This window comes from Centroberyx gerrardi, chromosome 13 (genome assembly GCF_048128805.1).
Source record: "Centroberyx gerrardi isolate f3 chromosome 13, fCenGer3.hap1.cur.20231027, whole genome shotgun sequence".
Taxonomy (NCBI): domain Eukaryota; kingdom Metazoa; phylum Chordata; class Actinopteri; order Beryciformes; family Berycidae; genus Centroberyx; species Centroberyx gerrardi.
Window position 1 is genome coordinate 13,336,959 of NC_136009.1, and position 24,351 is coordinate 13,361,309.

Sequence of the window (24,351 nt, forward strand, 5' to 3'; positions counted from 1 at the left end):
TGCAACTGCACACACACACACGCATACACACAAACGCGTGCACACACAAAAACATACAGTTCCCTACTTGGGAATGCTCCACCCAAACCAGCCTTTGGCCTAAACACACTGAGAATACACCAAACACACACTGTTCAGCACTCTCTCTCTGTCCTTTTTGAGAAAAAGGTTATCAGAAGCAGGTGTCACATGACTTCCTGGGCTGCCTTTGGGCATGTTAACAAGGACTAAACCAGTAGGACTACATCTCTGCTTCACCTTGCCGTCATTTTTTTTTATATATAATACACAACAGACAGGGACAAAAAAGGCCACTGGATCACTGTGAATGATGGTATTTGCTCCTTTAAGCCAGGCAGCCACTGAGTGCGATTGTTCACCATGTCTTTGAGAGAGGGAAGGTGTAGGAGGACGGGTCATGAGCCCGTCCTTTGTTCGCTCCACCACACTTGTACAACAGGGCATGCGTGGTCCTGTTCCATTTTGGTTCATGACTGTTTCTCCTTGCTTGGAGCCTTATTAAGTATAAAGGATGAATCACACCACTTGCTCCCCACTGCTTTTCCTGCTCACACACATGGCACTCGCAGATCTGAACAGGTCTGAATATGTGAAATAAATAGAGGATGAAGGTTTATGGAGAAAAATAGTGGAAAATGGTAGAGTCTGGACAGAAGTTCCTCATCCTTAGCTTATTAGCCTTTAAATACTCCGGAGCATATTGTGAAAGATCCCTGATCACAGACTTGGTTTTTCCTCTTCCTTCTCCCTATAAACATCAACAGGTGGCGCTACAGTCACACTCTTCTGTGCTCGTGCTCTTCACAAAACATTCAGCAGGCAGGACAAAGAGCTTCCAACAGCCTCAGCCTCTCAGGGACAGAACAGCCATAAGCTTATCATATTGACTATGGAGTCAGTGCCCACAGGCAAGCAAGACAATTCATTCAGTGATTGTTCCTTATCACAGCTGGCCTATATCAGCCGCTTTTGACGCGTTTACGCATTTGATTCCATGTGGCATTAGGCTGTGTGATTAAAAAGCACACACTGACCTCATGAATCTGATGCTGTATAGCATGTGGCATGAAATCATTACAAAGACGTTTATGATCCCACGTCTGCTCGGATCCTTCACGGTTCATGGCGCTGTCGCTGCTAAATGTCACTTCCAAGTACATGGGACACACAGACTACTGAAAGGGGAAGTGCATTAACATACTGCATCCTCGGTTGTTTACCTTAGACCAGTGGCTCCCAAAGTGAGGTACGGGCCCCCCATAGGGTCCTTGAGAGAGATCCAGGGTCTTCTAAGAAAAAAAAGAAGGTAATTTGACTATTAATTTGAAGTTAGGACAGTGAGGGGATATTGCAGAAAATGATTTTTTTTCTCCATATACCTACAGTAGGCCTACTAACAGTTGCCCAGTTCTGTACCAAATCATATTCAAACAACAAAAATCTTCTCAGAGGGTCCTTGGCATGAAAATGTTTGAGAACCCTTCCCTTAGACATTGTTAACCAACATCTGAGACTAAAGCTGTTGTAATGTCGATCAATATATGTCATTTGTCTTAAGTAATCTGATTTATCATTAGTAGACCATCCGAGTGCAAGAGACCGCCCCAGTGTCCGCTGCATCCAACTCGCGTTCACACTTCGGTTCATTCACACACACTTTTCCCACAGGGATGGAGCGGCTTCAGCCAGCGCGCAGAGCCAACGGGGAACACACACGCTTCCACACGGCACAAATGGCTGCAAATTTATGGCGAATATTTTCCGCGTCCATCTGGATATTAACTCTGGTTTCAAGTTCGCGGACAAGGATTTATCCACCAAATGAAGGTAAGCGGGGTGAAATGTAGAGGCGGCTATACGCTGTACGGCACTTTCGGGCTTCCACTCTTCGCAGTACGAGACACTGGCGCTCCGTTTGCGTCCTATAGGTAAGAGCAGGGCAGTTTTGCGAGATGCCTCCGAAAGATTGCTCACATCAAACAACAAAAAGTTAGAAATGTTAGAAAAATGGCACTGTCGATGTTTTTCTTGTTTCTAGCAGAGTTGTAGCGTAGATCGGCTCTTGTGGCCCCAGGGAGTTCAGCTGGATGGACTCTCTCTCTCTCTCTCTCTCTCTCTCTCTCTCTCTCTCTCTCTCTCTCTCTCCCTGCGCTGTCAGGAAAACCTTTGTTTCTCTGATATTTTCACATCAGGGCTAGTTGTTACAGTATAGAAAACAGTGATCCTTTATTCAATATCAGTTCAACTTCGAAAATATATTTTATTTTTGATTGCTTATTTATTTTATTATTTTTTTAAATGAAAAGGTTATTGTCGGAAAGTTAGGTCAATGTATTGGAATCTGATAGGCTATTTCTATCAAAACTAACTGCAAGTTTTAGCAATTAAATCAAATGTGGATAGGTTACATCCTGCTAATTCCGTGTTCATCCCTGAAAGTATCCCAACATTACTGCTGGTCATGTTGTGGTGATTTTGTGTCGTGATTGCTTTTGGTTTCAAGGGCGAAAAGGATTTAACTTGATGCATACTGTTTAGGGATTTTAAATTGAGGTTATGTTAGAGCACTGTAGGCTGTTTTCACTTAAGCCACCTGTGTGTGTGTGTGTGTGTGTGTGTGTGTGTGTGTGTGTTTTAGTGACCCTACTGGATACCAGGACAGTGCCAGGAGAGCTGAAATGGGCAGCCAGTCCTTCAGAGGGAGGGGTGAGTGAGAGCTCCTACATACACTGTTTACAACCTGCTCTCTCTTATGTACACACACACACACACACACACACACACACACACACACACACTTGGTCTGGAACCAGTTCTGCTTGTAAATAATCATCTCACAGATTTTGAAATGAGCTGTTGTTCACCAAGCTTAAGTGCTATTATGAGATTGCTGGCTTCGTGTTTGGCACACGAAAAGGCATAAACCAGCTTGGTGGTGGGTGTTCATTTTTTTAAGGGATTTTTACTACCATGTTGCTGCCTGAATAAATCCTGGTGCAATAAAATGGAAATATTGTATAGGCTATTATACATCATCTCATTACCTTTCTTATCTTGTGCTTTTTGGTTGTCATTTGGTCTACATGTGCCATCTCTCTTTCTCTCTCTGTCTCTGTCTCTCTCTCTCTCTCTGTCTGTCTGTCTGTCTGTCTGTCTGTCTGTCTCTCTCTCTCTCTCTCTCTGTCTGTCTGCCTGTCTGTCTGTCTGTCTCTCTCTCTCTCTCTGTCTGTCTGTCTGCCTGTCTGTCTGTCTGTCTCTCTCTCTCTCTCTCTCTCTCTCTCTTTTTGCTCAGTGTCTCTCTCACCTCTTTGTTGGTTTAGGAGTTATTGGTGAACTTGACTCCTCTCTCTCCAGTCACCATGCTCTCATTCTCTCACATGTCGCTTGATTGACGGGGTCCTGGTCCGCACGCACTGAGCTTTTGATTATAGGCAACCCCCCTTCTTCGCATCCCTTAACTACACACACACACACACACACACACACACACACACACCCACACAAAAACACCATCTCTGCATGGTTGGGCCGCGAGTGCACTGCTTTTTTCCTCTGACAGCTGTGATTTCTGTCTGCTGACAAAGACTCCAAAGGAGACTAGAAAAGGAGGCATCATACCCCATGACAGCTTCTTTAGTGCTCTCTTCCTCTACACACACACACACACACACACACACACACACACACAAACAAACAACATACACATAGAGACACACATACAAATACAAAAACATACAAAGACATGGCCATCTTGCTCAACCATGTGCTCATGCATACACACACATACACTTACACACAGGAGTACACAAAGACACATGCACACACACACACACACACACACATACAGACACACACACACACATTCTCTCATTCTCTGACTCTCCCTCTCCTTTTCTCTCTTTCGACACGGAACATTTAGAGTGTATACAACTCTCACTAGTAGGGAGAGGGCAGATTATTATTCAGCGCCAATAAAAAGGCAATTTAGAGTTAGGAGGCCTCAGCGGTCATTTGAAGGGTCACAGTACAAGGCAAATAGTCAGCTCTATTGAGATGGATGGTGCAGTGAAGGTTGGGCCTGCTTCACTTCTATCAAGATGTGCTGTAAAACCTTGAAGTCGCTACAAATCCAAACTACTGTCCAGTGCAGAATATTGATGCAAGAATGAATCTTAGCATTGTGAGTTTCCCCAGTGGCATCTGAATTAGAAAATGCTTCACCCCACCATCTGCATGTTCCCTTCTCCTGTGTGTGTGTATATTTGTGCCTATGTGCGTGTCTGCCTATGTGTAGATGTATCTGTGTTTGTTTATGTTCTTGTATACATCCATTCTTATGAGGACAAAAATGTCCTCACAAGGATAGAAAGATGAGAAACACCCTCCAAAGCAAGGACATTTTGCCAGTGGTCACTTTTTAAGGGGCTATTTCAGGATTAGGGCTTGGGTTTCGGGTTAAGGTTAGAGTTATGGTTAGGTGAGAATTTATGTTATGCATGTAGTGGTGAGGGGTAAAGGCATACTGAGTAGGATTTTGCCAGTTGTGGCTTGTAAACACGACTTTCTAAGTTGACCCTTCCTCCCTAGCTCAACAAGACGTAAACGTGGTTGCCAGAACGATAAAACACAGTAAAAAAGTACAGCAAGGCGAAACGCCAAGCAGACAATGCTCGTTCCAAAACTAGAGTGCATTTGGGGTTGGTTTTCACCCATTGGCGTGTATTGAAGGAGAGGATGGGGATGAAGAACGATGTGGAGTCGGCCTGTTTTCTGTTGGACAGGTAGGTGTCGGTTAGCTTAGCTAGCAGCTACGCTAACAACGGTAGCTAGCTGCCAGCTCATGACACACACCAGCTCTGACCAGAACTCCAGTTACTCTGTATTAGAGTTTGGGACCGCCACCGTAGCCAGCGTGGCTTTTAGCAGTGTCAGCAGTGGTTTTGGTTGCAGCCGGACACACCCACTGCCAAAAGGTTGACGCCCAGAAACGTCCCAAACATTCAGAAATAAGAAAATCCAGGCAGAAGGCAGGTTCTCTGCAGACACACACACTGTCACACACTACCAATGGGCCATAAGTAATGATCGAGTAGGATCATTTTTGGGTGAGTTTGTGCTATTTCAAAGGTGAAAATCCTGCTCAGTATGCCTTTAAGGTTAGGGGTTAGGGAGTGAATAATAGTCAGTGGAGATCCTCACATGTACAGTAACACAAATGTATGTGTGTGTGTGTGTGTGTGTGTGTGTGTGTGTGTGTGTGTGTGTGCATTCCCAGTGGGAGGAGGTGAGTATTATGGATGAGAAGAACATCCCCATCCGGACCTACCAGGTGTGTAACGTCCTGGAGCCCAGCCAGAACAACTGGCTGAGGACGGACTGGATCCCTCGGTCCGGAGCTCAGCGGGTCTACGTCGAAGTCAAGTTCACCCTGAGAGACTGTAACAGCCTGCCAGGAGTCACTGGCACCTGCAAGGTACTGGAACACCTTAAACACACACTGATGAGAACTGTCATAAGGAACACAAGAGGTAAAGTCGGTGTACAGTAGGAATATTCAACAAAATTGGATGACAAAGAGTTCTGATGAAAGTTTATTTACCGTGACTAAGACACTTTTTTGGTATTAAATCATTGTCTTTAGTGAAGATAGTGTTGCATCTGCGCTGGTTATTAGAGCACAAACCTCCCTTTGACTCATCAAAGTATTCTGAGAAAGGATAAGGAAAGCATTGGTCGATCGACATGAGATGACAAATAGGCGACTCCCTTTCGTCTTGTAGGAGACATTCAATCTGTACTACCACGAGTCCAACGACGACAGAGAGAGCTACATCAGAGAGAGCAGCTTCATCAAGGTGGACACTGTGGCTGCAGACGAGAGCTTCACCCAGGTAACAGCAAACAACACAGTCTGACTTTCAGTACTTCATCCTGCACCTTAAGTGCATACTTGACTTACTTCTAGAAGTGCCTCACGTCACCGTCTCCCCGCCTGAACCAAATCCCCTCCTGTATCTTCCTCCTCCACTCACTTTAATTTGCTCTTATCTTGAAAAAAATCCCTTCTAGCACTTAGCTTTTATTTTTATTTCTTTTCACTGCGCTCTTAGATGATCGTTCGATGGTCCCAGGAATGTTGTCAGGGCGCTTTTGCTCTGACTCACGCACTCCTTACTGTTGGTTACTTGTAATTTTGGCGGTCTAGGAATTGAAGCTTATTCTGCTTTCAGCCAAATGTGGAAAATGTAAAGTGCAGGTTGAACAAGTGATTCAATTCACTGCATTCTCTCTCCATCCAGGTGGACGTCGGAGACCGCATCATGAAGCTGAACACTGAGGTGCGGGACGTAAAGGTCACGACCCGGAAGGGTTTCTACCTGGCCTTTCAGGATGTTGGTGCCTGCATCGCCTTGGTCTCTGTAAGGGTTTTCTACAAAACCTGCCCCCTCACCGTCCGAAACCTGGCGACCTTCCCCGACACCGTCACCGGGGCCGACACTTCTTCCTTAGTGGAGGTCAGGGGGTCCTGTGTCAACCAATCGGAAGAGAGGGAGGAGCCTAAAATGTACTGTGGCGCTGATGGAGAGTGGCTGGTGCCTATTGGCGGATGTCTCTGTAACCCAGGATACGAAGAAAAGGGCGGCGCATGTAAAGGTAAGTCCGTGTTGTCATAACAGCTCAGGTGTGAAGTATGATTTTGGGTGCAACAGACATACAGTGATAGTCATTACATTACAATTACCACTAGTAGGGAGAGGGCAGATTAATTAAGTTAATTGTGATCTATTACAGTTAGTGTAAATAACACAGTAGAAAGATTACAGTTCCTTTTGAAAAAAATCAGGAAGTATTTGTTGAATAGATATTCGAAGGGAAAAGGCATTTGGAGTTTTGATGCTGGGTTTATGTTACTGAGACTGAAAATGCCAGAGGATTAAATTTCAAGATGGCAACCAGTCATCTGTCATGGATTACATTTGAAAGTAACCTTTCCAATGCTGTTAATAGGCTTGTTGCTCATCATATGATTTTCATAAAAGATAGAGGGAAAATAGCACCGTAAAGATGCATCCTTTATCCATTCAGTGTCCATCATCCATTCAGTGTATCCATTCTATTGTAATAAACCCAGTTTAAAGGTGGTGCTCATTAATCTGATTATCTAAAGTGAAAAATGTCTTGACATTACGATGACATCACCCCTAAAAGAATTTAAAAAATTAGAATTGCGTTCATCAAATACAATGAATGTACAGGAAATTGTGTTGGAGGCATGTGTACAGGGAGATACCAATAACTAACATAGTAACAGAAGTACTTACAGGTAAACATGGTACAGGACGTCACATGCAATGCAAGACATACAGTGAGCGGACTGCACAAATCACTCCACATGTATACATTCACAATTCACTGTTTAGGTAGCATGGCATACAGTATGATTGAAGCTGTAAAGTGGGATGGAACAGTGTTTTTAGTATCAGTGGAAGATCTCATGTCTCAGTATGTGGTGCGTTGACATTAACAACAGCCATCTGGACAAAAATGTCCTTCTATCACTTACAAATCTGGCCTGAACTTTGTGGGAGCAAATGTGCAAGCTGTTCACAGCTCTCACTAACATACATGCGGAGTACATGACGTGTAACGTTTGGATGTGACTGGTGGCCCTGAAGAAGGGTGTGTGTGTCTATGTGTGTGTATGTGTGTGTGTGTGTGTGCATGTGTGTGTGTGTGTGTGTGGGTGTGTGTGTGTGTGTGTGTGCACGCGTGAGAGAGAGATAGAGAAAGTGGGGTGAACGGGGGACAACAGACTTGGTGGAGACAGTTTTACAACATGGCGTCACTCCCCCTATTCAATCGCATGCACAACAGACATATATGTACGCACACACACACACACACACACACACACACACAGATGGAGAAAGCGCAGTAGAGAGACAGAGGAGAGCGATTCACTGATCTGCTCCCTCCGTTTTATTTATGAAGCCTATCCCAGCAGGCTAATTGTATAACAAACAGGGCCATAATTCAGTGGGAGAAGAAGAGAGATTGAGAGAAAGAGAGAAAGAAAGAGAGAGAGAAAAAGAGAGAGAGAGAGAGAGAAAAAGAGAGAGAGAGGTACAGAGACAGAGACAGTGAGACAGCGAGAGAGTACGGTGCCAGTTGGCGATACAGAGAAATAACTTTGATGTTGAGTTACATGTTTGCCTGCGTCCCTGCAATAGGACAAACAGTAGTCACGGCAACAGTCTGTGTTACAAACGCAAAGGTTTTCCCCACCTCCACCACCCTCCCTCACCCCCATTCGCTCCGTCTGAAAAGAGGAGGAGGTGGTCTCTGAGGTCTGAAAGATGTTCCTCCTCAACTAGATTTAAGAGAGACCCTTGACTCTGCTGAACCTTCAACAGATGTGAAGTGCCATCTATCTATCTGCTGCTCTCTCCCTCTCTCTCTGTCTCTCTCTGTCTCTCTCTGCCTGTCAGGCTCTTGGCCGGGCTCAGCTGCCTCAGTGGAAATCCATCACAGTCTGGATGAATACTGAATGCTACTCAGCGAAAACTCTGACCCTGCAGTGCTGGATAGATGCCGTATAGAGTGCTTCTCCCATTTTAAGTTAGAAAATTCTCAGAGAGAGAGAGAAGGGGGGAGGGGGGGCTGCGAACGAAGCCGAGAGAGATGGGGAAGAAAACCCAGATAGATACAAGAGGAGATTTTAGAGATAGAGGGGCCCCGTCTCCTCCTGTCACCAAGGTCAAAAGGTTTTAGATCGATCTTCCAGGACTCACGTGCCTTGACTCTTGTCTGCATGCCACACACATGCAGAGAGAGAGAGAGAGAGACAGAGAACAGATAGACTTGGCTTTCCAGGGAGGACAGGCCATGTTCATTCTGCACACTAAATTAGGTAGGATTACACTTCCTCACCTTGTGTGTCAAACATAATCGTTTAAGAGAAAATTTCTTTCCCAAAGATTAGCCAAATATATCAAGAATTCAACAGCAAGACCACAACTCAAAAATGATCATACCTCCTTGGTGAAATATCAAAATGCTGTTTAATAAGAGCCAAACTCATAACTGCTTGCTAAATCCACAAACAGTGGAGAATAAATTTGATTAAATTGATGTCTCTTTCAGTCAATTGTTAATTCAAGTTTACTGTGAGCTGTGCAGAATCATTTTGCATTTATATATATGTTCATATCTGTCTTCGTAGTTAGGTGTGTTATATATGCACATGTGCATATTGTCTTCTTCATCAATGCATTGTAAATGCATTTTACCATACAAATACAGCACCTTTTAAATGAAATAGGTTGAATTGAGGGACAAGAAGCAAGAGCACACTTAGGGATAGTGGGGAAACGTGAAAAGTTCACTTTCAGCATTGAGGCTGTGTGATGAGGAGGAGGCAGAGGACGAGAGGAGAAGCGCAGGAGAGGAAGAGGGGATTAGAGGGTGAATGGGTAAGCAGGGGTGTGAGAGGAGGCCACTGACAGCAGAAGGCATCAATACACACCCGCCCCCTCCCCCGCCGGGGGTTCGTCACCGGGTGCAAAGGGGACGAGTGGAGGAACACAAGAGAGAGGCAACACCCCCCCTCATTCTAAACCCCCGGTTAAGACCTAGGTCATGACTGAGCCTGATGAAGACGTCAAAATCTCTGACTGACAGCCACACACACACACACACACACGCATACACATAGAGTTAAGCTGTAGAGTGCAGGGTCATGACCGAGGTGGATGAAGACGTCAAAAGTTTGACAGCTGCGATCCGGCTGGGAGGATCGGAAACGAGGGAGGAGAGACAAGAGCCGAGCTGAGCAGAAACAACAGAGAGAATTTCAAATGTGAACGGGCGGAGAGGCGGAATGAAAGAGGAGCCCTCTGCTTTTTGTTTCACTGTCTCTCCGCTGGCTTCCTTTCTCTATCGTCTGATTCTGCTCAATTCTGCTCGCTGCCTGGGAGGACTGGAATGTTTCTCTCTGTGTGTGTGTGCGCGCGTGTGTGTGTGTGTGTGTGTGTGTGTGTGTGTGTGTGTGTGTGTGTGTGTGTACGCATGTTTCTGTGTTCTCCGTGTCCAGAGAGATTTCATGGCTGTGCTTCCTTCCTCCGCACCTGCAGTGTTTCATCAACAGCAGAAAGCGTTTGGACAAGAGAGACGGAGAGAGAGAGAGAGACAGAGAGAGAAAGGGAAAATAGAAAGAGAGATGACAGAGAGAAAAAAGAAAGAGAGAGAACATGAGAGAAAGAGTGTATAATCGCTGCATTCAGTCCTTCTAATTATTGCATCGCATTTGTGGACTCTGGACATGCCGTATCGCTGTTTTTGTGTGTGTGAGTGTATGTGTGTGTTTGTGTGTGTTTGAATGTGTGTGTCTGTGTAACAGAGGACTGTAAGCCCCCCATGTACTCACAGTTTGGAGGACTGCCCAGGAATGCCTAGAGAAGAGCGTGGCGGGGCAAAAAGAGGGGGAGATTTGTGTGTGTGTGTGTGTGTGTGTGTGTCTGTGTGTGTGTCTGTGTGTGTGTGTTCATGTATGGCAGGTGACAAAGCAGGGAGAGACATTGGAACGGTGCAACTGATTGTCTGAAGCGAGCCAAACCCAGGTGGGGGGAATGGTTTGCATTCCGCCATCACATTCAGTGTGTGTGTATGTGTGTGTGTGTGTGTGTGTGTGTGTGTGTGTGTGTGTGTGTGTGTGCATGAGCTATTGTCTCCCTCTCCCAGGTTGTTCTTGATGTAGGGAGCGTTTGCCAGCTCCACCAGGCTGTCTGCAGCTATCTGGCACAGGAACAAGCTCTGCTCTCTTTCTCTCTCTGTCTTGCTCTCATTATCCCCCCTTTCTCTTCTCCAACTCTTCTCCCTGTTCTCCGGTCAGGGGGTGGGATGCTGGAGGGGGGGTGGGAGGCTGGAGGGGGGGGGGGGGGTGGTGGTGGTGGTGGGGGGGGGGGGGGGGGGGGGTATTGTTGTAGAGCCCCTTTCACATGCTAATGTGCTCACTGTTGGCTTTGGGCAGGCACACACACACACACACACACACACAGATCCACACACACGTCTCTCGCCTAACCACCGCTTAGTTAGGGTGTTTTTGTGAGTATTTAAATTTAGACAAACTTAAAGCGGTAGCACATTCCAAAGGTTTTAAGTGCAAACTGAATCTGAAAAGCGAGCGCACATACATATGTATTTCTATTTCAAACCATTACGCCCAAGATGAATTCGTTACCGAGCTTCATGGAACTGCCGATTCGATTTTTTGAAAAGAGGCATGCGGTTTGAGATGAGAGTGTCATCTCTTCCCCCCCCCCCCCCCCCCCCCCCCCCCAGCGTCACTCTGGGTTTTAATTAGGGAGGACGCGACCCCCGTGATTAACAGTGTCCCTCCTTCTCGAGTGACAGTCTATCAATCTGTCCTTCCATCCGTCACTCCGTCCCTCCCTCCATCCATCAAGGAGACAGGTGTCAGACTGGAGCGGTCAGGGGTGCTTCCTTCATCCACACCCCTCCGCTGGCAAGAAACACGGGACGATGACAGATAACACGGGGTCAAGGAGAAGACACACACACACACACACACACATACAGTGTGCCGACGAGGCTTTTAGTTGGGTTTGCAATGAGCTGCATTTGCATTTTAGGTAGCAGAAGAATGCATATGCAAATGCCGACAACGCTGATAGTAATCAAAGGGCACCTTCCCCTCCGAGTCTTTGTCTTTCCCTCCTCTTCAGTCCCTCGCTTTCTCTTCACTCTGCCTTTACCTCTTTATCTCTCCCTCTCTCTCTCTCTCTCTCTCTCTCTCTCTCTCTCTGTTAACCCGCTCCATCTCTCACACACTCTCTCTCGCTTTCTCTCACTTGTCTCAAGCAGCCGATTACTGTGTATTCATTCCTCCGGATTCTCCCGCATGCAGGCAGGATGTGAATAGTCAACAACTTAGTGCGCACACACTGATGTGCACACACACCCACACACACACACTCACCCACCCACCCACACACACTCGCTCACACCAGTGTTATGTATGTGTGTGCATGTTTCTGCGTCGTATTTCCCCCACAAGGATCATTTAAGGTTTCATCTTATCTTATCAGTGTGTGTGTGTGTGTGTGTGTGTGTGTGTGTGTGTGTTCACCGGGGAGCTGGTAGAGTTTAGGCTCTGCTCAGCCCTCGGTGGCGCAGGGTTAATGTTGGGTTAATGACACCCTTATGAGCTCTTATTCCAGGTCAGCGCTCGCTCCCCTTCAAAATCAACGCTACAGAGACAAAAGGCGACAGAGAACAGAGAGAATAGAGACATGAGAGGGAGCTGAAGGAAGTTTATGGCTTCAGCTATTCGCTCCCTTCTTCCTTTCTTTCTTTCTTTCTTTCTTTCCCTCCCTGCTTCATGCTGTCCTCTGTGCTGGAGAAAAGGATAGAGGATTGGGTGGAACTGGGACAAAGGCAGCTCTGACCATTGTGCCTGTGCCTGTGTGTGCATGTGTGTGCGCGTGTGTGTGTGTGTGTGTGTGTGTGTGTGTGTTACCCCCTGGCACAGTCTTGTAAGCCCTATAATTAACCCTATCCTGTTAAGAAGAGTCCTCAGCAGGTCACATACAATGCTTTCCAGTCTCTTTTCTCTCTCTCTCTGTCTTTCTCGGTTCAATTCTCTCTCTTTCCTGTCCGTGGCTTATTTACTTTCTTACTTTGAGGATTTAAACAGAGGAGTGTGCAGCGCTCTAGGAGAATGATAATATTGTATTTTATCTTGTGTTGGACTGTATCAGCTAACACTTGATGATGAAAGTCACTGAGCAGATGAAAGTGACTCCTATCAGCTGTAAATGTGTTTATGAATTTACAGGTTTCAACTGTGTGTGTGACTGTACATGTGACTGTGTGTGTGTGTGTGTGTGTGTGTGTGTGTGTGTGTGGTCCTGTGCCGTCGCATTTCAATTGGTATCGATATAGAGCTGTAGCCGCTAACGAGCTTCAAAGCATTCTTGTGTTTGACACTTGGAAGGAGAGGGATAGATGGAGACAGAAAAGGAGAGAGAGAGAGAGTTATCAGAGAGACAAAGAGAGATAAGTAGAGGTCGAGGAGGAAGTGCGTGGGGAGCCAATGAGAGAGGTTGTGAAAAATGTGAAAGGGAGGGTAACGGGGAGAGAAGGAGTGTGTGAAAGAGCAAATCTATGGAGGCTCACGCAGATGCAGCAGGATGGTTGGTGTGAGTAGATTACAGAGGAGACTTCCTCCCTCTCATCTACTGATGAGAGTGTCATAAAGCATTCTGACACACACACACACACACACACACACACACACACCATTCCCACATTCCAATCCACTCCCACTGGGATGTCTTCATCTCCCTTGGAAACGGGAAAGACTGAAAGGGATAAAGAAGGAGAGAAGTGGGAAAGATGGTTGGGATGGAGGAAGGAGAATGAATAGAGTGTGATGATGAAAAAGAAGGTGATGAAAAAATGATTGCGGTGGAAACAAATGAAGGATTTCCTTCTGAAATTAGAGAGAAAACTGCTCTTAACCGCCACGCTCCGCCGTCTCCTTTGCTTCGCCAGTGGATGTCAAGCCGTATAATTATGCATTCATTTATTGTATTGTCACTCAGTCACTGTATGAACTCCTGGGTACACAAAGACAAGGTTTTCTCCTCAGTTTTCTATTTTTCTCAACACACACAAGGACACTACCTCACTCTATCTTTCTCTCCTTCCTCCCTCTCTCCCTCTCTCTCTCATCTTTCCATGTATTTAAATGTCAATTATTTTTGTGTGGGCTGCTGGCACTGTGGAGTTTTGATATTCAGTTCTGGTGTTGTTGCTGGTGTGTGTGTGTGTGTGTGTGTGTGTGTGGGAATTGATGAGTTTTAAGTTGTTTTTGTTTTCTAGGTACTTTCCCCTCTGTCTTGATATTAATTCAAAATCAAACATCAAAAAATCGAAGTCCCAACTCTCTCTCTCTCTCTCTCTCTCTCTCTCTCTCTCTCTCTCTCTCTCAGCCTGTGCTGTAGGTTTCTACAAGGCCCAGTCTTCAGATGGAGGATGCTCTAAGTGTCCCCCACATAGCCACTCTGTGAGGGAGGGGGCTACAGTCTGCAATTGCCACTCTGGATACTTCCGCGCCGACACCGACCCTGGCTCCATGGCCTGCACACGTAAGAACACACACACACACACACACACCTACACACACACACACACACACACACACACACAGAGCAAGACAAATGCATGAGTGAAGACATGCACAATGTGTGCGTGCATTGTCTGCAAATAAAAGCAAGAAAAGCATACTCATTCTATCCCAACCCCTCTATCTCTACCAAACAGAGGGGGACACAAACTTGTCTCAATGCCACCCCTGTTATTTCTGATCCCATTACTTATGACTAAGCCACCATCTATGTCCTGTCTGGGCGTGATAACTAAATTGAGAACATTGAGAACCGAATAAATGTCCTCCCTTTCTCTCTCTCTCTCTCTCTCTCTCACTCCCTCCCTCCCTCTTTCTCTCTCTCTTTCTCTCTCCCCCCTCTCTCTCTCTCTCTCTCTCTCTCTCTCTTCCTCTCTCTCTCTTTCTCTCGCTCTCTCTCTCTCTCTCTTTCTCTTCCTCTCTCTCTCCCTCTAAGTCTCTGAGTAGGTTCTGTGTGACAGACTGAGACCTTGGTCTGTATGTCATAAACTTAATTATGCCTATATACAGCACATGGTTTTCTTGGCCTGGGAAAACTGAAAACACACACATACACACACACAGTGCATAGAAACAAAAAAAAATACCACAGAGGAAACCATCCAACCCATCAAAACATCTCCCAACAGTATGGTTTTCATTCTGATGCCAGATGCCAGATACATTTCAAGCCATGCCAACAACTCCGCACCCCCCCCCCCCCCCCCCACCCCATCCCCATCCCACCACATTTCCCTTATGCATTTAATGTAGTTTGTTTAATTTACGCCCCTGCCCCTCCCTGTCCCTCGCTCAGAGCCGCCGACAGCCCCGCAGCAGCTGATCTCGGTGGTGAACGAGACCTCGGTGGTTCTGGAGTGGAGCCCCCCCCGCCGGCTGGGAGGACGAAGCGACACCAGCTACAGCCTGGACTGCCTCATCTGTCGCACCGGGAGTCAGACCGCGGGGAAAACCCTGCCTAGGAATCACACCCTGTCCCAGCCCGAGGCACCGCAGGCTGGCCTGGGGATGCAGTCCGACCAGGGGATTGTGGGATCCGAAGTCCAGTCGGGGAGAGGTGTGTTCCAGAGCCGGCCGCTGCCTGGTGATTTCCCCAGACCCGGCTCCGGCTCCGTCTCTGCCTCACAGCTCTGCCTGCCCTGCGGGCCCGATGTGCTCTTCTCCCCCGGCCGGACGGCCCTGAAGAGCACCAGGGTGGTGGTGAGCGAGCTGAGGGCCCACACGCACTACACCTTCATCATCCACGCACGCAACGGGGTCTCTCAGGCCAGCGGCGCAGGGGCAGGGCAGAGCGCGTCTGTCACTGTCACCACCAACCAAGCTGGTGAGCAGGAGTGTTTGTGTGTGCTGCCATGAATGTGTTTGTCAGATTGTTGAATGCTGCAGTAGCACAATACCCGTTTACGGCCTCTGTCTGTAAGTGGGTCAGCTCAATACAAACTGCTATTCACTGCATGTGTACCAACAGGGAAGCAAGGCCCTTTGAGCAATGTTCATAACTGAGGAAGCAAGATATGAACAAGCATTGTTTGGGTGGGCGGCTGCATGCTCATTTGCATGTAAATGCTTGTGTGTTAAAGGACAAATCCACCCTAAAACACTTAAAAACTGTTTAAAAATCAGCTATTGTGGACGTACAGTAGCCTACCTTGCATTTCTACGTCCATTTTGTTGTTTGGTGGTGCATTTTTCTGTCATAGTCACTACAGTTATTGCTCTCTCCTCCAACACCTAAAACCAACGTCTGAATACAACAAGTAGTAAGGCATGTTCTCTGGGGGTTGTCGAAAGTCATTCTGGGAAATGTAGGAAATCACTGACTGAAGTAGACGAGGCAGGTTGAGGGAAAGTGGATGCAACTAAAAAGTAAATTACAATGCTTCATCACAAAATAACAAAATAAATGCATTGAACGTCATAGATCGATGGTACACTCTTACACAACAGTGTGAGAGTGTGTGAGGGTGGAGTTTTCCTTTAGGAAAACACACTTGACCATGGAAGTGTTTTAAAAAGCCCCCCCACTTTATGATGTGTTTCATTTTAGTTGTGAAAGTGTCAGGCGGTGTGCGGCGTTTCTCACACATGCTCTCCATTAGTTTCCGCGGGTGTTTTTTGTGCACGCTGTTACATCTCAACTGTCATTGCTTTAAGTCTTTACGGTGGCATTTAGAAACAGGCGCACCTGCTCGGTTCCAGGTGCCCCGGGGAAATAACTTAGCTGTGTGTGCACAGCGTGAGTGCGTGTCTGGGATGCGTCAAGCCCAGCCTGCACCGCCATATGGCCTGATATCATATTATCAGCCCTAAAAAGAGGACAAACAGCGATAAAGCGAGAGCAAACGGAGGGATGTAAGGGGAGAGAGGGAGTGAAGAATGAGACACGTCCCTGTGGAATAGGAAGGAATGAGATTTAGGTCGGTTCTCAGGAGCACTGGGTCACTGGGATTGTTGACAAACATACTCTGATGGAGGCGCCCTACCTGCCCCTTTAATCACAAAATGGTATGCTAGAAAGTTATGCCATGATGATTTTTGGAATTGACCACACCCCTCTCTCCCTACTCTTTCTCCCTCTGTCTCCCTCTCAGCTCCCTCTCCTGTCACGTCCATCCAAGCCACCGACGTCACCAGGCACAGTTTGTCGTTGTCGTGGCAACAGCCTGATCGACCCAACGGCGTCATCCTGGAATACGAGGTCAAGTTCTATGAAAAGGTGAGCTGCCCCCCAGGTTAATGCAGTTCGGGCGGCCGTCTGGAATGTCAATATATCGGCATGCTGTTTGTATTGCGGCGATGACGAAGATGGATTTGTAGTCAGGTATTGACAAGAGCCCCTCTTTTTTTCTTGTCTAATCAGGATCAGAGAGAGAGGTCCTATCGCATAATGAGGACGTTGTCCCGGAGTGCTGATGTCGCCGGACTCAACGCCCTCACCGTGTACGTGTTTCACGTGCGCGCTCGCACAGCCGCTGGCTACGGGGAGTTCAGCGGCCCGTTTGAATTCTCCACCAATTCAGGTATTCTGTGAATACTCTGCTTTCCTGTTCAGTACGTTTGAGACACGCCTGTAATTTGAGTTAGTTATGAAGAGGCTGCAGCTTCTTAATTGGTGACTTATTGTGTCTTCCGCCTGGCAGATCCCTTCCCTCTGATTGGAGAAGGAGTGAATTCTGCCCTCCTGCTGCTGTCTGTCAGCGGGGTTGGAATTTTACTGCTGATCTCTGCAGCTGTCTTCATCATTAGCCGCAGGTATACACACACACACACACACACACGCACACACACCCATAAACACACATATACAAGCATCCATACCTGCTTGCATGCACACCTAGTCCACACCTAGTTTCCCAAGACATTGCATCTTAGTCATCTCCACCTTTACCTACTGCCTTTGACACACACACACACACAAACACACACACACACACACATATACACAATTCCCGTGCTATTATGTGGCTAAATAATGTGTGTGTGTTACCTGGGGCTTTTAAAGGGGATTAGAGTGGAGACAGTGATAATCCCTTTGTCCCTGACTTGTCATTACTGTCTCTTCAGCAACACAGCTCTTGTGTCAGCTTCCGCTTGCGTACACACTCACACACACACACACATGCACACACGCACGCACGCATACACACATACACACACACACTCACACACCTGCTCACCCACAAAGGTGTTTTTGACAGTCTCTTTGTTTAATGGAAAACACCTTTTATCTTGCGCTACCTGAGGCACTGCCCCTCCTCCCTCTCTCCCTCAAATGCTTTCATCTGTTTCCTCGGTGTCTTTTCTGCAGCCCATTGCTCTCTCTTTTCATTCTCATCTCTCTCTATCGCGGTAAATCCTGTGGCACATATGCCTTGTTATCAGTTTACATAACTGTAAAAAAAAAATGACAAAAACATGTGAGAGGTATAAAGAAATGATGACAGAAATGCACTGATAGACTCACTTCTAACTCTCTGTCTTTCTATATGTCTTTCATTTCTTATGTCTCCTCAGGAGGAGCAAGTACAGTAAGACAAAGCAGGACTCAGAGGAGGAGAAACATCTTAACCCAGGTAGGCTGCTTCAGCACACACACATAGAGAGACACACACACAGAGGTATACTCTCTCTCTCTCTCTCTCACATTCTCACACACACATGCACATACATATATTGGCACAAACACATAACATATGCAGCCATGATACACTTAGTAATATGTATTTCTCACCCTCCTTGCTCTCCTCGTCCTCCTCCTCGTCTTCCTCCTCCCTCTCTCCTCCATGACAGGAGTCAAAATCTACGTGGACCCGTTCACCTATGAAGACCCGGATCAGGCCATCCACGAGTTTGCGAAAGAGATTGATGTTAACAACATTCACATTGAGAGGGTTATTGGCATGGGTAAGCCTGGCATGAGCGCACACAAACTCACAAACCCACACACACATGCTTGCTTGGCATTGACATGGCTGTATGCTTTGTGTGTAGGAGAGTTTGGGGAGGTGTGCAGCGGGCGGCTGCGGGTCCAGGGAAAGAGGGAGATCTACGTGGCCATCAAGAGCCTGAAGGCCGGATACTCTGACAAACAGAGGAGGGACTTCCTGTCCGAGGCTTCCATCATGGGACAGTTTGACCATCCCAACATCATCAGGCTGGAGGGCGTGGTCACCAGATGTGAGTAGTAGACTGAACCTATGACCTATGTTGTTAAATTATATGGGGTTTTTTTTTGGTCATATGAAGATTGTACAGCAAGGTTACAGTGAGGGGAAAACTATTTATTTCTAGTATATAGACTTTGAATCTTCCTACGGGGATCAATAAAGTATCACATTATTATTATTAGTAGTAGCAGTAGCAGTAGTAGTACTAGTAGTAGTAGTAGTAGTAGTAGTAGTAGTTGTAGTAATAATAGTAGTGGTAGTAGAAGTAGTAGTAGTAGTAGTAGTAGTAATAGTAGTAGTAGTAGTAGTAGTAGTAGTAGTAGTTGTGGTAATAATAGTAGTGGTAGTAGAAGTAGTAGTAGTAGTAGTAGTAGTAATAGTAGTAGTAGTAGTAGTAGTAGTAGTAGTAGTAGTAGTAGTAGTAATAATAGTAGTGGTAGTAGAAGTAGTAGTAGTAGTAGTAGTAGTAGTAGTAGTAGTAGTAGAAGTAGTAGTAGTAGTAGTAGTAGTAGTAGTAGTAGTAGTAATAGTAGTAGTAGTAGTAGTAGTAGTAGTAGTAGTAGTAGTTGTAGTAGTAGTAGTAGAAGTAGTAGTAGTAGTGGTAGTAGTAGTAGTAGTAATAGTAGTAGTAGTAGTAGTAGTAGTAGTAGTTGTAGTAATAATAGTAGTGGTAGTAGAAGTAGTAGTAGTAGTAGTAGTAGTAGTAGTAGTAGTAGTAGTTGTAGTAATAATAGTAGTGGTAGTAGAAGTAGTAATAGTAGTAGTAGTAGTAGTAGTAGTAGTAGAAGTAGTAGTAGTAGTAGTAGTGGTAGTAGAAGTAGTAGTAGTAGTAGTAGTAGTAGTAGTAGTAGTAGAAGTAGTAGTAGTAGTAGTAGTGGTAGTAGTAGTAGTAGTAGTAGTAGTAGTTGTAGTAATAATAGTAGTGGTAGTAGAAGTAGTAATAGTAGTAGTAGTAGTAGTAGTAGTAGTAGAAGTAGTAGTAGTAGTAGTAGTAGTAGTAGAAGTAGTAGTAGTAGTAGTAGTAGTAGTAGTAGTAGTAGTAGTAGTAGAAGTAGTAGTAGTAGTAGTAGTAGTAGTAGTAGTAGTAGTTGTAGTAATAATAGTAGTAGTAATAGTAGTAGTAGTAGTAGTAGTAGTAGAAGTAGTAGTATTTGAGCTATAGCTTCTGGAATATATTGGGTAAAATTTCTGCCTAAAGTTTCTGACTGAAATTTTCTTTTAACCTGTTTAGGTAAGCCGTTGATGATCATCACAGAATACATGGAAAATGGATCCCTGGATGCTTTCCTCAGGGTACATGCATGCATTTTTATCGTGTTATCATGTTTTTTTTATGAACGAACATACAATCTTAATTTTGAGTTGGCATTTTTATCCCCAATGTACTGAAAATGTACCAAATAATGTATGCACAATGCAGCGACACATATAGTGAAATGCGAGCTGTAGGAACTGTTCCACCCCCTAGCTCATTTGTTCTCGCTCATGGCTCTACTACTGGTGTGTGTGTCCACACTGTGTGTCTGCTGTCTTTATAATTTAAACTCTCTGTCTCTCCAGAAACATGACGGCCAGTTCACGGTGATCCAGCTGGTCGGCATGCTGCGTGGCATCGCCTCGGGTATGAAGTACCTGTCAGACATGAGCTACGTTCACCGAGACCTGGCGGCTCGAAACATCCTGGTTAACAGCAACCTGGTGTGTAAGGTGTCTGACTTCGGCCTGAGTCGGGTTCTGGAGGACGACCCGGAGGCTGCGTACACTACAAGGGTAAGACACACACAGATGCATGATAAGCTCCCGTGTAAGCATGTACACACATAAACTGTACATATACCAACAATCTGCTGCTATTGTGGAAAAAATCTCCTGATTCCAAATTCATTATTCTTTGTTATTTGATATGAACATTTATATTGTCCTTTATGTGCTATCACATCTTAAATTAACATATTTTTTGTTTAATGACCCCGTTCAAAACACATTTTAGAGTTTTATGTTATGTAATGTTTTATGTTGTTTTCAGTTTTAGAGTCATATGAATAAATGGAATGGACAAACCCCATTACTCACTGAACCAATATGACTGTCTCTGCTGTTTTAGGAGGCTGCTGGGACGTACCACTCTCCTGGAGGGAAGATCCCCATCAGATGGACCGCTCCAGAGGCCATAGCTTACAGGAAGTTCACCTCGGCCAGTGACGTGTGGAGTTACGGCATCGTCATGTGGGAGGTGGTTTCATACGGAGAGAGACCTTACTGGGACATGAATAACCAGGATGTGAGTAATCGCTGACTTATGACTTGCCTCACAGACCAACTCTCACTCTCTCTCACCACTGACTGAGCTAACCTGCAGCTGTAAATTTTGCTCATACAACTTCATGAATGAAATATAATTAAATCAGGCCCTCATATACTGTATGTGGCTTTATGTTACCTACCCATTTAATTACCACACACAGTCACTGAAAACACTGACAACCTGTACCATAGACATCAATTATAATGTTAATTTAAAGGGCTACCTTAGTCAAAAAAACACTTAAATAAAACTTAATTTATGTCCCTTTGCATTTATTTTTTAGATGAAAGATTTTACTCTAGTACAGTACATGAAATATGTGTTTTCCTAAGAATTAACCCTATTCAAACACTGGTATAAATCATGTGATACAGACACCACCTCTTTAGGACAGTTTCACAGAGGAGGTCTGGGGGGGGAAAGACCTGCATGCACTTGCAAAATGGAGCAGAGAGCTGTCCGCTGTGTGATGTATTGAATTCTGAGTCGGTGTGTTTGACAGCTGCACCGTTTGAAAGTTTCTTTGCCTTAAAATCCCCCACTGCAGGGGCTGTTTGAGGCGAGACAAGGTTTTGTTCGCCAGGCCCAAAACATTTTGTAGAAGATAAACACTAAGAATCCATAAAAAGGAATGGGAATTATTGCTTAGCGCTATTTTCAGACCAGAAAACTGTCGCCTTTGAACCGAGCCTATTGAAAATATGATATCTCTCCCGACCCTTTTAGTTTAAGAAGCACAAATGTACTTTACTAACCACTCTACCCCTCTCCACTACATCTGTCCCCCTCTTGTAGGTGATCAAAGCGATAGAGGAGGGCTACCGTCTGCCTGCTCCTATGGACTGTCCCATGGTGCTGCACCAGCTCATGTTGGACTGCTGGGAGAGGGACAGAGCAGAGAGACCCACCTTCAGCCAGATACTCAACATGCTGGATAAACTCATCCGCAACCCCGGGACGCTGCGCAGGACAGGAGGGGACAGGTAGACACATGCATATGATACATGCAGATAATCTCCATAGAAATACACACACAAACACTCACATATCCACCCACTAAGACAGACATAGTTACATAGCAACACATACCCACCCACATGCACGCATACATAGGCATACTTACACAGCTACAGGTTTGTTTTACTATACTTGTGAGGACCTTCCATTGAATACATTCATTCCCTAACCCTAATTTTTACCCATAACCTCACCTAACCCTAATCCTAACCTTAACCTAAAACCAAGCCCTAACCCTAAAATAATCTAAATCTTAACCTCATAAAAGTAAGGACTCACTTAAGGAGATTTTCCTCATTCTCATCAGTATATGCCACTGCACAATGTTTGTTCAACTATAATTTCACACTTCTATTTCAGTTCTCCTCTAACTCTTAACTTTCTCTCTCACTCTCCCCTCTCCAGACCCACGCCCACTATGTTGGAGTCAGGAGTGGGCTCGGAGGTGTGTGTGTCGATGGTACCGGAGGTGTGTGTGCCAGAGTGGTCGGTGTGCGAGTGGCTGCAGGCCATAGGGATGGAGAGGTACAGAGACACCCTGGCAGCAGCGGGATACACCAGCCTCGACAGCCTACTGGCCCTCACACACCAGTGAGTTTTCCTACTGGGGAAAAAAAATGACAATCAAAATCACCGTGGCATTTACACAATCTGAAGTCTCTGTTTTGTAAACCAGTGGCACATTCCCCTATTAAAATACTGCTTGTTGTGGCTTGTTGAGTATTTGACCTTATCTCTTTGTCTCTGTGCCCACAGGGAGATGGACAGGATTGGAATCATCACACTGTCACACCAGGACATAATTATTGCCAGTGTGCAGCATGAAATGTTGGCCCAGATGCAACACATACAGGACAGAATGGTTCCCGTCTGAACGAGAGAACGGATACAAACCTATTTTAAGAGGAATTTCATTTACCTCATCCATGCACTTTAGAGGGACTTTTCAAAACTGGACACAAGGAGTGGAAGGCAAAAAAAAAAAGAATAAAAAGTGAAAAGAAGAGAGAGAGAAAAGCAGCACTTTTGTAAACTTCCACCCCGCGGAGTTTTGTAGAACTATGATCTGGAAGTGGACACAGATAGCATAAGCTACTGAAGGCTTGGGCTGAAGCCTCATCCTCTTATCCATTTCTGTTTTTCATTCTTTTATTATCTGTTTTTTGAAGGCTGACGTGTAAGGCTGTGCATAAGCAGAATGGCTTCTGACGTTTTCTTTTGCTGCTTTGGGCTTGACTTGAAAAATGAAAACATGTGGTTTTGTTTGTTTGTGTGTGTGTGTGTGTGTGTGCGTGTGTGTGTATGTGTGTGTGTGTGCTTGTGCGTGTGTGTGTGTGTGGTGTGTGCATAATGTGAATGCGCACAACATGGTATCTCCCTTGTCAAGGCATTAGCTATCTTTGAATATTTTGAATATGCAAAGTGACTAGAGAGAGTGGGAGGAGCCAGACAGAATGTATCATTCCGAGCTCTTACTAGTTTAATTTTGAAAGATCATACTAACAATTTGTATGATTTTGTTGTTTTTCTTATGATTTTTTTTTATTGTATGACTTGTTCTTATTTCTGTTGAATTTAGACATTTAGATTAGAATGTTGTCCATCTGTGTCTATTGCATATGTCTCGTTTGATGTTAAGAAGTAGGTACATGAAGCATTTCGTTTATTTATGGTCTTTTTTTTTAAATCTAGTTTGTAAAATTGTAAAATAGAAACACTGAGGAGAAATTGTAATGATTGCCATATTGCATTGCAATAAATGCCAAAACCCAGCCATGTATGCAAGTTTTAATCTTGTTTGAATGGGACTTGTGTGGTTGAAATGTAGAAAGAGTATCAAGTGAAGCCCTGAGCACTTTAAGGTTCATCATTTGTGAGTTTGGCAGAAGAATGCGCTCTCTGTGAAACTTCAGACTTAGTCAGAGGTGCCTGTAACGAGGAAAACAACTCCAGAAGAACACCCAGCTGAAATACTGCTGCCACAATCACACGGTATTGGGTTCCTCTGTGTGTGTGAAAGAGAGAGAGAGTAAGAGAGAGAAGAAAGAGTAGGAGAGAAAAAATGGAGGGAAGAGAAAAGAGAGCTTGAAATAAAAAAGAGAAAACGAGAGTTGGGGGCGGGTGTCACC

The 24,351-nt window shown here is 45.3% G+C and overlaps 1 protein-coding gene across 2 annotated transcripts; it reads left to right on the plus strand.

Annotated features, from left to right (window-relative positions):
* The first annotated feature begins 1,754 nt into the window (after window positions 1-1,754).
* On the plus strand, window positions 1,755-23,116 carry LOC139929244 (ephrin type-A receptor 4-A-like). Of its 2 annotated transcripts, none has more exons than XM_071922090.2 (20): window positions 1,755-1,848; window positions 2,660-2,727; window positions 5,297-5,494; window positions 5,802-5,912; window positions 6,321-6,675; window positions 14,040-14,195; window positions 15,030-15,175; window positions 15,362-15,557; window positions 16,825-16,949; window positions 17,094-17,253; window positions 17,374-17,485; window positions 18,248-18,306; window positions 18,524-18,637; window positions 18,725-18,910; window positions 20,132-20,193; window positions 20,461-20,670; window positions 21,008-21,181; window positions 22,001-22,188; window positions 22,622-22,813; window positions 22,979-23,116. In XM_071922090.2, exons 1-20 carry the CDS (start codon window positions 1,755-1,757, stop codon window positions 23,094-23,096), a joined length of 3,024 nt encoding a protein of 1,007 aa, XP_071778191.1. In that variant the 3' UTR covers window positions 23,097-23,116. The 2 variants fall into 2 exon arrangements, with proteins under 2 accessions (XP_071778191.1, XP_071778192.1); XM_071922091.2 differs by lacking the exon at window positions 1,755-1,848 and adding an exon at window positions 15,230-15,246 and having other exon boundaries at window positions 15,030-15,155; window positions 22,628-22,813.
* Window positions 23,117-24,351: the final 1,235 nt, after the last annotated feature.

Excerpts from the sequence above, each read along its gene's own strand:
- LOC139929244 (XM_071922090.2), top strand. The coding sequence starts at position 1,755 with ATGGCTGCAAATTTATGGCGAATATTTTCCGCGTCCATCTGGATATTA. Across the intron at positions 6,676-14,039 it reads AAAGGGCGGCGCATGTAAAG|CCTGTGCTGTAGGTTTCTAC; the intron begins GTAAGTCCGTGT and ends TCTCTCTCTCAG. Across the intron at positions 22,189-22,621 it reads CGCAGGACAGGAGGGGACAG|CTCCAGACCCACGCCCACTA; the intron begins GTAGACACATGC and ends TCACTCTCCCCT.